The sequence below is a fragment of the Bison bison genome, unplaced genomic scaffold (assembly GCF_000754665.1).
Source record: "Bison bison bison isolate TAMUID 2011002044 unplaced genomic scaffold, Bison_UMD1.0 scf7180017864317, whole genome shotgun sequence".
Taxonomy (NCBI): Eukaryota; Metazoa; Chordata; class Mammalia; order Artiodactyla; family Bovidae; genus Bison; species Bison bison.
The window spans coordinates 10,959,128-10,971,183 of NW_011494889.1; the positions used below are offsets into that span (position 1 = coordinate 10,959,128).

At 42.8% G+C, this 12,056-nt stretch overlaps 1 protein-coding gene across 1 annotated transcript in view; it reads right to left on the reverse strand.

The window, feature by feature from the left end:
- Positions 1-9,035: 9,035 nt before the first annotated feature.
- Positions 9,036-12,056, reverse strand: part of PCTP (phosphatidylcholine transfer protein) — a 9,326-nt gene continuing 6,305 nt past the window's right edge. Inside the window, exons 4-6 of the mRNA XM_010852952.1 lie at positions 11,478-11,649; positions 10,439-10,506; positions 9,036-9,327 (exon numbers count right to left, since the gene is read on the reverse strand). Coding sequence (XP_010851254.1) covers positions 9,262-9,327; positions 10,439-10,506; positions 11,478-11,649 — 306 coding nt within the window. The 3' untranslated portion in view covers positions 9,036-9,261. The remainder of the gene's footprint in view (positions 9,328-10,438; positions 10,507-11,477; positions 11,650-12,056) is intronic.

Below are 12,056 nucleotides of genomic sequence, written 5' to 3' on the forward strand. Positions count from 1 at the left end.
ACTCCAATACTTTGGCCACCTCATGTGAAGAGCTGACTCATTGGAAAAGACTCTGATGCTGGGTGGGATTGGGGGCAGGAGGAAAAGGGGATGATAGAGGATGAGATGGCTGGATGGCATCACCGACTTGATGGATATGAGTTTGAGTGAGCTCTGCGGGTTGGTGATGGACAGGGAGGTCTGGCGTGTTGTGATTCATGGGGTTGCAAATAGTCAGACACGACTTAGTGATTGAACTGACTGAACTGATCTTCACTTTATCCCAGTAAATTCTATTAAGGCACCAAATTGAGGAAATACGTCAGATCAGCCTCCTATCTTAACATTCAGTCCCAGGTCATTTTGTGTCTTTGAACTGAGCAAACTAATTTCTTTCAACTGGGTAGGCAATTTCCCCAGTGTCTTTCAGCTGCCCCCATCCCCCCAGTATCTTTCAACTGGGGGCCATATACCTATTATAGATCACCAAATAGAACTCAAGATCATCAACCTATAAGCGAGATGCAAGAACCAAGAGAGACTCACTCTAAATTCATCTGAACTCTCTAAGAAAGTGGAGGGGCACAGAAGATCTCTATTGGTACCAACCTCTGGTTCTTCATAAAGTTCAGAAGAAGGCAACAAGTCTGCTCTGGGTCTGTTTGTTGATTGCCAAAGTTGTCAACAAAAAAAAGCACAATGTGAGAGCTGTGAGTTAAGTTTTACTTGAGACAAAATGGAACTATAGCCCAGGGTTCAGACTCTCGTATATCTCTGAGGAACTGCTCTGGAAAGTAGGCAAGGGACGTCAGTATATATGTGATTTTAGTGAAGGGGGATACATGAAGTCAAGCAAATATTTTGGCAGAGGGTTTCCACTAGTCTCAGAAAGATTGATGCTATTCATGTGGAGCAGATGTCCGATAATAGTTTTAGTGATTTTCTAGATATAAGAAAAAGCAAGAAATTGGGCTAATAAAATCTTCTCCTAAAAATATCCAACTATGCAAAAATCTGTTTTACCAGAACTTCCCAGAGCACTGAATGCTTTATTCCTAATTTCAGCCCTGAACTCCTTTAAAGGTCTATTGAAGGTCAGTGAGTGCAGTAGCTGGGGACTTCACTCTTGTAGTGCCAGGTGGCAAGTGACAATTTTTAGTTGGCAAAGGGAAAAAAAAAGATTTGTTTTATAGATGAAGGAATGTTTTATAGTAATTTAATTGGCTCCTATAGCTGAACCATTTCTTGGTTAGAAGTTTGGGCACATAACCAGATTAAAATGAGGGAATTTTCCACTGTTTTTTTCAACACCACTCAATTGTCCTTATAAAATAGGTCTATTTACCAACTATTATCCTAGATCACATGAATCTGGAAAACATTTGGGTTAGTTTCTATATTTCTGATAGTACACTTGATTTGTATATTTCTTGTTGAACTTCAAGTCAGTTAGCCAGAGCCTTTAAAAATAACTTTGGAAATATCATTCAGAAGTACAAAAAATTCACTATAGCATATAGATAGAGAAAGAAATAAACAGGTATGATAATATGAAACTCAGTGGTTTATAGAAGAAGATTTGGATCCATTGTGATCCTGGAAGATGGAATAAATTAAGGTTATCTGCTCAGATAGTTTTTTACTAATATTTCCGAGTGAGACTTTTAAGATGTTTCCTGCTGCTGCTGTTGCTGCTGCTGCTGCTGCTAAGTCACTTTAGTCATGTCCGACTCTGTGTGACCCCATAGACGGCAGCCCACCAGGCTCCCCCGTCCCTGGGATTCTCCAGGCAAGAACACTGGAGTGGGTTGCCATTTCCTTCTCCAATGCAGGAAAGTGAAAAGTGAAAGGGAAGTCAAAAGCTCAGTCATGTCTGACTCCTAGCGACCCCATGGACTGCAGCCCACCAGGCCCCTCCATCCATGGGATTTTCCAGGCAAGAGTACTGGAGTAGGGTGCCATTGCCTGCTCCTGTTTCCTACTACTAATTATCAAAATGGATTTTTTCTCTCTTTCGTATGAGATTCCTTTGTATCCTAGAGAAGACTATGTAGAATATTTATATCTCAAAGACACAAAGAAAGAATGGAAGTTGCACCAAGGACTTTTGTTCCTTAAGTTCATAACTTTTAGAATATCTGCAAATATTTTGAGATAAAAAGGGTACATTTGGGCATTGGTAAAAAGGACAAGTGGACTTTGAATTCTTTCTAGAGCCTCCTTTTCAGTTATAATAAAGGCCTGGTTTGTAAGATAATATAGGTTTCTTTAATTCCTCAAAGAATTGAGTGGCAACTTGAACAATATGGAGGCCAACCCACCTACCCATCTTTATTATCCTCAATTTGCTTCTTTACATCAGGGAGAAGATCTTCAACTAAGATGGAAATCAAAAGATTCCTATGTTCTCAACCTAGAGGGGTGGGATGGGGAGGGAGATGGGAGGGAAGTTCAAAAGGGAGGAGATATATATATACCTATGGCTGATTCATGTTGAGGTTTGACAGAAAACAACAAAATTCTGTAAAACAATTATCTTTCAATAAGAAAATAAATTATATATAAAAAAAGATTCCTATGTTCTTGATTTAGAATTGTATGTCTTTGGAACATTTTGGTAAGTCCATCCACAAAGACTTCAGAGTTTTTCTTGCCCTCTTGGTGTAAAGTTTCATTTTAGCTTAGTGGAGAAGGCTTAAAAACAAATTCCCATCAGGCACTTATTATCAGCTTCATATTTGGCCAGTTTCCTACAAGACAGCTAACTTAAAAAAAAAAAAAAAAAACCTGCTAAATATATTGTCAAGTTTGAGCTGGACAAACAGTACATATTTCTGGTAGTATTGAACAATCCCATGGGAACAAGGGAAGTCCCCAAAGAGAGTGCAAAATACATTATCCTCCCAAGATCTAGAGCAAGTCCCAAGGGTAAGCAAAATGAAGAAAAGGCTGAGAGCTGGCAACAGGGATAAAACCATACCTGCACATGGAGTGCAACCCACATTCTTCCAAGTCAAACATTTTGGGGATCCCAACCTGGCTTTTGCTAAGCCAAGTTCTCACGACAAAAGTTAGACAAACAAGAAGGAAATGAGTGTCTTTGGGGTAGAAGGGATCTACAATGAATGTGGACTCAAAAGCAAGTTTGAGAGTCACAGTTCAAAGATCTGATACATTTAAATGTTTTGTCCCTGTCAATCTAAATTTGGAAAGGAAGGGAGAAAGTGCAATTTAACCTTGCTCTGTTAAATAAGCACCACAGGTGGAGATAGAGATGAGAGAGCTGACTTTGGTAGGAACCCTTACCTTTGCTATCTGCAGGCTCTGGAGTAAGAAGGATGTCCCAGTGGGTCCCATCCTGATCACCGAAAAGGTTTAGAGAAGGAAAAATCATTTTTCCTCTACCCTTTATCATGAGATCACTTATGTTCTAGATAACATCATAAATGATGAGGAATTCTGGGGTAAAATTTCTCCCCTGTGGCCACCAAGATCAAGATTATTTTTGGTAAGGGTAGCTCATTTGTCCAGCCTTAAAACAAAAGTTTATTCTCCTGAGGCCTCACACTGGACTCAGTCCAACTTGAATAAGACCCCGTCTGACTCTGGACTGAGTCCAGTTTCTAAGCTGGACCAAGTCCAGTTCGAGACCCAGACCAATTTCTAAGTCAGATTTAGTCTCTTTCTGGACAACTTTGGGCCCCAGTCCAGAGAAACAAATGCTAAAATAAAGTATGAACGCTCATGTAAAACTGCAGAGCTAGAATTTGAGAAGGACTTGCTCACAACTTCCAGAAGCAGTGGGAGAGCAGTGAGCTCAAAACCTCAGCAGACATCCAAGTATCCTTGTTTGTGCTGCTGAGGTCCTTTTGGCTCAGTTCATTCTTCTGACACCAGAGCTGTTAAAAGATAAACTGAAGAATATTAAGATTTTTAAGAGTTTGTTTGAGCAAAAATCAATTAGAATGGGCAGCATCCATCCCAGCAATAGAAAGGAGCTCTGAAGGATACTTTGAGCCCCTGAGGAGAGGCAGACCCTGAGGAATACAGGTCAACCTCCAAAACACCAGTTCTGTTTTTTAGGCCCCTGACATTTGCTATACGCCCCTTCATGGATCAAAGCCTTGTCTTGCATAAGGGACTTGCACAACTCAATGAAGCTCTGAGTTATGCCATGCCATGCAGAGCCACCCAAGACAGGTGGAGAGTTCTGACATAGTGGAGAGTTCTGACAAAATGTGGTCCATTGGAGGGAGGAAGGGCAAATCACTTCAGTATTTTTGACCAAAGAACCCTATGAATGGCATGAAAAAGCAAAAAGATATGACAATGGAAGATGAGTTCTACAGGGTGAAAGGTATCAGTAAGGACCTAATAGAAGCAGAAGAGATTAAGAAGAGGTGGCAAGAATACACAGAAGAACTATACAAAGAAGGTCTTAACAACCCGGACCCCCATGATGGGGTGGTTACTCACCTAGTGCCAGACATCCTGGAGCGTGAAGTCAAGTAGGCCTTAGAAAGGATTGCTACAAACAAAGCTAGTGGAGGTGATGGAATTCCAGCTGAGTTAGTTCAAATCCTAAATGATGATGCTGTTAAAGTGCTGCTCCCAATGGCAAAAAATTTGCAAAACTCAGCAGTGGCCACAGGATGGGAAAAGGTCAGTTTTCATTTCATCCCAAAGAAGGGCAATGCCAAAGAATGTTTAAACTACAGCACAATTACACTCATTTCACATGCTAGCAAGATAATGCTCAAAATCCTTTAAGCTAGGCTTCAGTGTACACGAACCAAGAACATCCAGATATAGAAGCTGGATATATTCATTGTAATATAGAGAAAACAAGGGAATTCCAGAAAGAAAAAACAAACAAAACAAAACATATGCTTCATATACTATAGCCTTCGACTGTGTGGATCACAACAAACTGGAAAATTCTGAAAGATATGGGAATACCAGAATAGGCACCTTACCTGCCTATTGAGAAACTTGTATGCAGGTAAAAAAGCAACAGCTAAAACTAGACATGGAACAGATGGACTGGTTCAAAATTGGGAAAGGAGTATGTCAAGGCTGTATATTGTCACCCCGCTTATTTAATTTCTATGCAGAGTACATCATGTGAAATGCTAGGCTGGTTGAAGCACAAGATGGAATCAAGATTGCCAGGAGAAATATCAACAACCTCAGATATACAGATGCTACTATTTTAATGGAAGAAGGTGAAGAAGAAATAAGGAACCTCTGGATGAAGGTGAAAGCAGAGAGTGAAAAAATTGGCTTAACATTCAAGATTCAAAAAGCAAAGATCATACCATCCAGTCCCATCACCTCATGGCAAATAGAAGGGGGGGAAATGGAAACAGTGACAGATTTTATCTTCTTGGGCTCCAAAATCACTGTGGATGGTGACTGCAGACATGAAATTAAAAGATGCTTGCTCCTTGGAAGGAAAGCTGGGACAAACCTAGACAAAGTATTAAAAAGCAGAGACAATATCTGCGGCAAAAATCCATATAGTCAAAGTTATGGCTTCTCTGGTAGTAATATACAGATGTGAGAGTTGGACCATAAAGAAGGCTGAGCACTGAAGAATTGATGTTTTCAGATTGTGGTGCTAGAGAAGACTCTTGAGTCCCTTGGACTGCAATGAGATGAAACCAATCAATCCTAAAGGAAATCAACACTGAGTATTCTTTGAAGGACTGATGCTGAAGCTCCAATACTTTGGCCACCTCATGCAAAGAGCTGACTCATTGAAAAAGACCCTGATGCTGGGAACGATTGAGAGCAGGAGAAGCAGGCAACAGAGGATGTTGTATTTGGATAGTGTCACTAACTGAATGGATATGAGTTTGGGCAAACTCCAAGAGATAGTGAAGCACAGGAGAGCTTGGTATGCTGCAGTCCATGGGGTCAAAAGAGTTAAACATGTGTTAATGACTGAACAACAAGAAGTTTACTGTTTGCTCAGGGGTTCTCAGTTTCCCATGTAACCTCAAGTTTCAATGCTGTGTAGGACTGTCTTTCCTGATTCCGAAATCTTGAATGCCAAGAGGGCCTTAATTCTACTAATCAGAGCAAGCTTAGTGACTTTTAAAAAATCTCCTACCTAGAATGTTAGGATTCTTAGTAATCTCAGTGTTTTTAGCAGATCATCAAATACTGTTTAAATATACAGTTTGCCTGACAGCATTTCATGTCAACTCTCTACTCAAAGGCTATAATTTTAGTACTTGTCTTTCAATGACAAATGACTGGTAACTTGACCTCAATTACATGAGACATTCACATTTACTTTACTAAAATTAAATTCCAGCCACCTTCCTGATAGTGATATTTTCATGACACATTTATGAAGTAATTGTTGATTTGCACAGTTCTATCCACGTGACCACAGTGACTGCAGCAGGGATTGCCGTATGTTTTAGAGGGAAGCAGAGGAGGGTTCTGGATCTACCGGAAAGAAACACTGTCTTTTATTGACTTGGCATGAACCTGGGAAGATGCAGGCCTACCCTTTGCTAACAGAAGTGATCCTGCCAGCAAAAACAGCCTAACGTTAAAGAAAGCTTAAAGAACAGAGTTGATTCCAAATGCCAGTGTGAGCACCTATAAACCCCTACCTGAGACCACTCTATATTTGATCTTACATGTAAGTGAGTCTAAAATATCTTGTATATTCAAGTATGTGAGTTAGATAGGATGTGACTTGCAAACCGAAGAGACTTAACAGATGCATTCACACAAAAGGAACAAAGCAGGAAGGAGACTGAAGGACAAGTGTAAGTCACTATTTGGTATTCAATGCACTACACCTTCTAAAGAGAAAAGACACAATCTGAGGTATCCCATTAATAATTTTGCTGCTTCTGGGAATTAATTGCTGAAGTTTTATGCCCATTAATCAAGGTTTAGTGCCATCACACACAGTAATTAAAATGTTACCCAAGATTTTAAGACTGTCCCTTTGTACACAGAATATCTTTCCTTCGAAATGTCAAGAGAAAAGTAGAAAATGGGTGGGAGAAGTGGATAACTTAGGTAGAATTCCTGAGAGAAAATTGGAGTCAACCAGAATACTAATTCAATAACAAGGAAACTATTATCCCTTTCCAAGGCAAGAATGCTGAAGTGGTTTGCCATTTCTTTCTCCAGCGGACCATGTATTGTCAGAACTCTCCACCATGACCTGTCCTTCTCGGGTGGCCCTGCATGGCATGGTTCAGTTTCACTGAGTTACATAAGACTGTGATCCATATGATCATTTTGGTTAGTTTCCTGTAATTGTGGTTTTCATTCTGTATGCCCTCTGATAGATGAGGATAAGAGGCTTGTGCAAGCTTCCTGATGGGAGGGACCCACTGTGGGGAAAACTGAGACTTGTTCTGGTGTGCAGGGCCATGCTCAGTAAATCTTTAATCCAATTTTCTGCTGGTAGGTGGGGCTGTGCTCCCTCCCTGTAGTCTGGCCTGAGGCAGCCCAGTCCTAGAGTTGTCCCTTGGACTGCAAGGAGATCCAACCAGTCCATTGTGAAGGAGATCAGCCCTGGGATTTCTTTGGAAGGAATGATGCTAAAGCTGAAACTCCAGTACTTTGGCCACCTCATGCGAAGAGTTGACTCATTGGAAAAGACTCTGATGCTGGGTGGGATTGGGGGCAAGAGGAGAAGGGGACGACAGAGGATGAGATGGCTGGATGGCATCACTGACTCGATGGACATGAGCCTGAGTGAACTCCGGGAGTTGGTGATGGACAGGGAGGCCTGGCGTGCTGCGGTTCATGGGGTCGCAAATAGTCGGACACAACTGAGCGACTGAACTGAACTGAACTGAACTGATAGGCTTTATTATAGGGGTAATGGCATTATAGGGGTAAAGTCCTCCTAAGGACTTATGCCAGCATGCTTGCCATGCCTCCCAGGACTGCTGCTGCCAGTGCCCCTGAACCTGCAGCAGGCCCCTGTCAACCCAGTGAGATACCCAGACAGTACATTAAAAAGCAGAGATGTTATTTTTCCAACAAAGGTCTGTCTAGTCAAAGTTATGTTTTCTATCCAGTAGTCATGCACAGATATGAGAGATGGACCATAAAGAAGACTGAGCACCACAGAATTGATGATTTTGAACTGTGGTGTTTTAGAAGACTCTTGAGAGTCCCTTGGACTGCAAGGATATCAAACCAGTCAATCCTAAAGGAAATCAATCCTGAATACTCATAGGAAGGACTGATGCTGAAGCTGAAACTCCAGTACTTTGGTCACCTGATGCAAAGAGCCAACTCATTGGAAAAGACCCTGATGCTGGGAAAGATTGAGGGCAGGAGGAGGACAAGGACATGGAGGATGAGACGGTTGGATGGCATCATTGACTCAATGAACATGAGCTTTCGCAAACTCTGGGAGATGTGTAAGACAGGAAGCCTGGCATGCTGCAGTCCATGGGGTTGCAAAGAGTCAGATATGACTGAGCCAACTGAACAACAACAACAATTATCCCTCCGACATCTCCAAACATTCTAGAAGAGAAATCCATTTCTTGCATAAAAGACAATTTATTCAATGCTGTGTGTAAAACAGGTTGGTTTCTGTTAACTGCCAGAGCAGTCTTGGTGCCTCAGTGTCCAGAAATTCAGAGCAATTAAGGTACAGACAGCCTTCTCCAGTGGCAGAGAAAAACCTAGACACCAGTACTGAAATAACTGTCACCACACTAGACATGTAGTCAAGTCTGCAACATTTTTCAAAATGATTTGAAATTGAAACTGCTCATGATCCTGTACAAATAGAAATGGGGAGAGGCTTAGATTATCATTTCAAATCAGGCAAATCAAGTCAGCAAAGCAAAAGGGAAATGGACATGAGTCTTCCATTCTTTCTGTACTGCAAGTCAACTCTGCTCTTGTGTTGCAAAAGCTCACACGTAGGAAGGAAACAACTTGCTCGGGTCAGTCACTCTTAGGCAGTGTTACCACTCCACCAACCATCCCCCTAGAATGCAACAATGGAATGACTGGATTCCCTCATGAGGATTCCCTTTTAAAAAAGTAAACAATCAAGGGTTTTCCGAATCTGACCCACATTCTACAGTGAAACAAGGCAGTGTGTCCCAGAGTGGGGAGAATGGGAAAGGAAGCCAGGCATCAGGCTGGCACCCTTGGGCACAAGGTGCTGGAGTGTGTGCAGGCTTCTGAGATGGAAAAATGACAGACATCCTGAGCAGCAGTAGTTGGGGCACTTCCAGGGACATCATTCATGAACAAAAAGCTCCCAAATCTCTCTTAGGTTCTCCTCTGGTACCTCAGGCAGGCATCCTCCAGGTCAGCCAGGAAGCCAGGAATTGCACTCTGCAAAGAAAAGGAGATTGTCATTACTCTGTCCTCACAGCAACTACTCTTAACTCTCAGGATGTGGCAAAGGTGAAGGAAGATGCCTTGGGGAATAATAAATAAGACAATAGGGCTCCTGGTAAGATTTCAACGGAATGTTGGCACTGATGACGAAAAAGGTAAGACTCAGGGCACAGGTAAGTTAGGGTCCACAGTTTTCAGACCTTGCATATTTTAGCTTTCGCTAGTAGAAAGCTAAGACAAGTCTAAGACATTATTTTTGAAAAGAAAAAGAAAACTCAGGAAATGTGACTGGGCTGGGCTGTGCGATTCTTCCAAAAAGATGAAAGAAAGGACTTGCTTTACAAAATTAGAAAATTGGTAAGAATTGGGAGCAAGAGGCAGGATATGTCATCCCTTATTTAGTGTTGAACATTGCCCAGACTTTCCCCAAATGTTTTGGTTACTCCTTCTCTACATTGTGGAAATATCCATCTCCGTGTTTTTTTTTTTTTTTGAGGGGAGAAACTGATAGCTTCCTTAGATTACACAGTCGGAAGTAGGGACCAGAATTCAAAGTATGATGTGTTTTACTCAAGTTTGTGTACTTTCTTACTCTCCCTGTGAATTGGTGAGCCCACCAGCCCGTAAGTAGGACCTCACAAAGCAGACTGAATGGTCTCCAGGAGTGATCTGCTTACCACTGAAGTCCCTTCTCCTTATAGAAAGAAAACACAAAAATGAAACTGGAGGCTTCCCCAGGCTTGAGCATATCTCATTGTCTCCCAAGCCATGTTGGCCTAACTCCTACATAAGCAGATACAGGGTCCACAGGCACCCTTGTTCCTACAAGGACCAGGTTATTGTCCAAAGGTTCCAGAGAGTGATGTTGGTGGGATCTTGGTGGGAAAGTAGTGGGGAGCTGATATTCTGGGTGAAGATTTTGGTCTTTTCCCCTACCTCAGTCTTGGGTGTTGGCAACCCCAGTCCTAATCAGAGTCAGTCAACCATGCTGCTTCGTAAAAGAGCATCATGAGGCCTGAAATTGCACATCTCTTCAGTCTAACAGCCCCACAGGGTAAGTCAACATTTGTCAAGCACGCTTCCCCCCTGCCTCTGGGGGTCTCACCTTGGCAACCTTGTTGATGAGCCAGGATGGAATCCGGCCACCAGGGTTTATGAAGCAATAAATAAACACTAGAGAGGGAAACAAGGGACAATTCAAAAGGAGGAAAAATACAGCAGCAAACATCCAGGTTTACATTCAGGCCAAGAAATTAAGGAGGGAGGTAACACCCAATTCAAGTGGACTCTTCCATCTCCTTTATGGGACACTTTGGCAAATAGTCAAAGCACATTCTGCTGCTATTTATTAAACCCATGGCAAGTGCTAGATGGGGAGGGCATGGCAATCCACTCCAGTATTCTTGCCTGGAGAATCCCCATGGACAGAGGAGCCTGGGGGGCTACAGTCCGTAGAGTCTGACATGACTGAAGTGACTTAGCATAGCATTGCATAGCATAGCATAAGTGCTAGATATTTGGATATGTATCTCAGTTATTGCTCTCAATTATCTTCATTATAAAAGTTGATAAAATTATACTCCAGTTTATAAATGATAAAATTGAGACTTAGGAGAGTGGGGTGATACATCCAAGGCGGCAGATCTAACACACACCAGAACAATGTTCAGATTTCCCTGCAGTCTCCAGGCCATACCCATTCCAGTCCAGCAGGTGGCCACATAAACCCCTCCCAGATGCTCTCCTGAGTATGGACCTCAAGGCAGACGGGTCCTGAGTCGCTTAGCTTTTGCTGAGTGAGAGGTACATCCTCGGAGATGGTCCCACTAGCCTTCCTGCTCACCTCCAGCCAGAATGTGCAGAACAAGAGCAGCCTGAAGTGAATTCCTAAACCTTTTGGTTCACTTCGATGTTCTGATTTCGTTTGGACAATGCAAGAGTAAGTAAAAAATAGATTGATCAGATTTAAACATCCACCTTGCATTGTAGCCAAACTTCAGGGGTGAATTGAGTCTCCTCTGTTTCCTTTGAAGCCATGCCCAGATCTCTGACCTCAGGGGAAATGCATCCTGCATTTTCTGAGCCTCACATCAACGCAGCCTTCACAGGGCACACCAGCACACCAACAGCTGCCTTCATTTTACCTTTGCTCTGGTTACTGCCAGCGCTCTCCACGGCTAGCTTCACCTGGCACTGGCTCACCCGGATGAAGCCTGACCTCTTTGGAAACTGTGGCAGCGAGGTGCCCTTGGCCAGGACCACCTGAATCTTCCGCCCTCTGAAGTCCAGTTCTCGCCGCTGCTTCACATAGACGCACTACACTGCCAGTCAAGGCAAGGCCAGAGTCAAACCTCTCAGATGGATAAAAGGAAAGCCCACAAGTCAGAAACAAAAGGCAATTGTTTTGTTGCCTCCACTTGGTATTTGCTCCCTTAATCTGCCAGTTCACTGCCTGCTTGGTCTGCCTAACTTCCCTGCAGAGCCCTGTCACCTCCCACCTGGTGTTCTCTTTTCATAGCAGGCATGGTGTACGTACTCAGTTCCCAGTGGTGTCTGACTCTTTGTGACCCCATGGACTGTAGCCTGACAGGTTCTTCTGTCCATAGGATTTCCCAGGCAAGAATACTGGAGTGGGTTGCCATGTCCTGCTCCAGGGAATCTTCCTGACCCAGGGCTCAAACCCACAGCTCTCCTGCATATCTTGTACTGGCAGGCAGATTCTT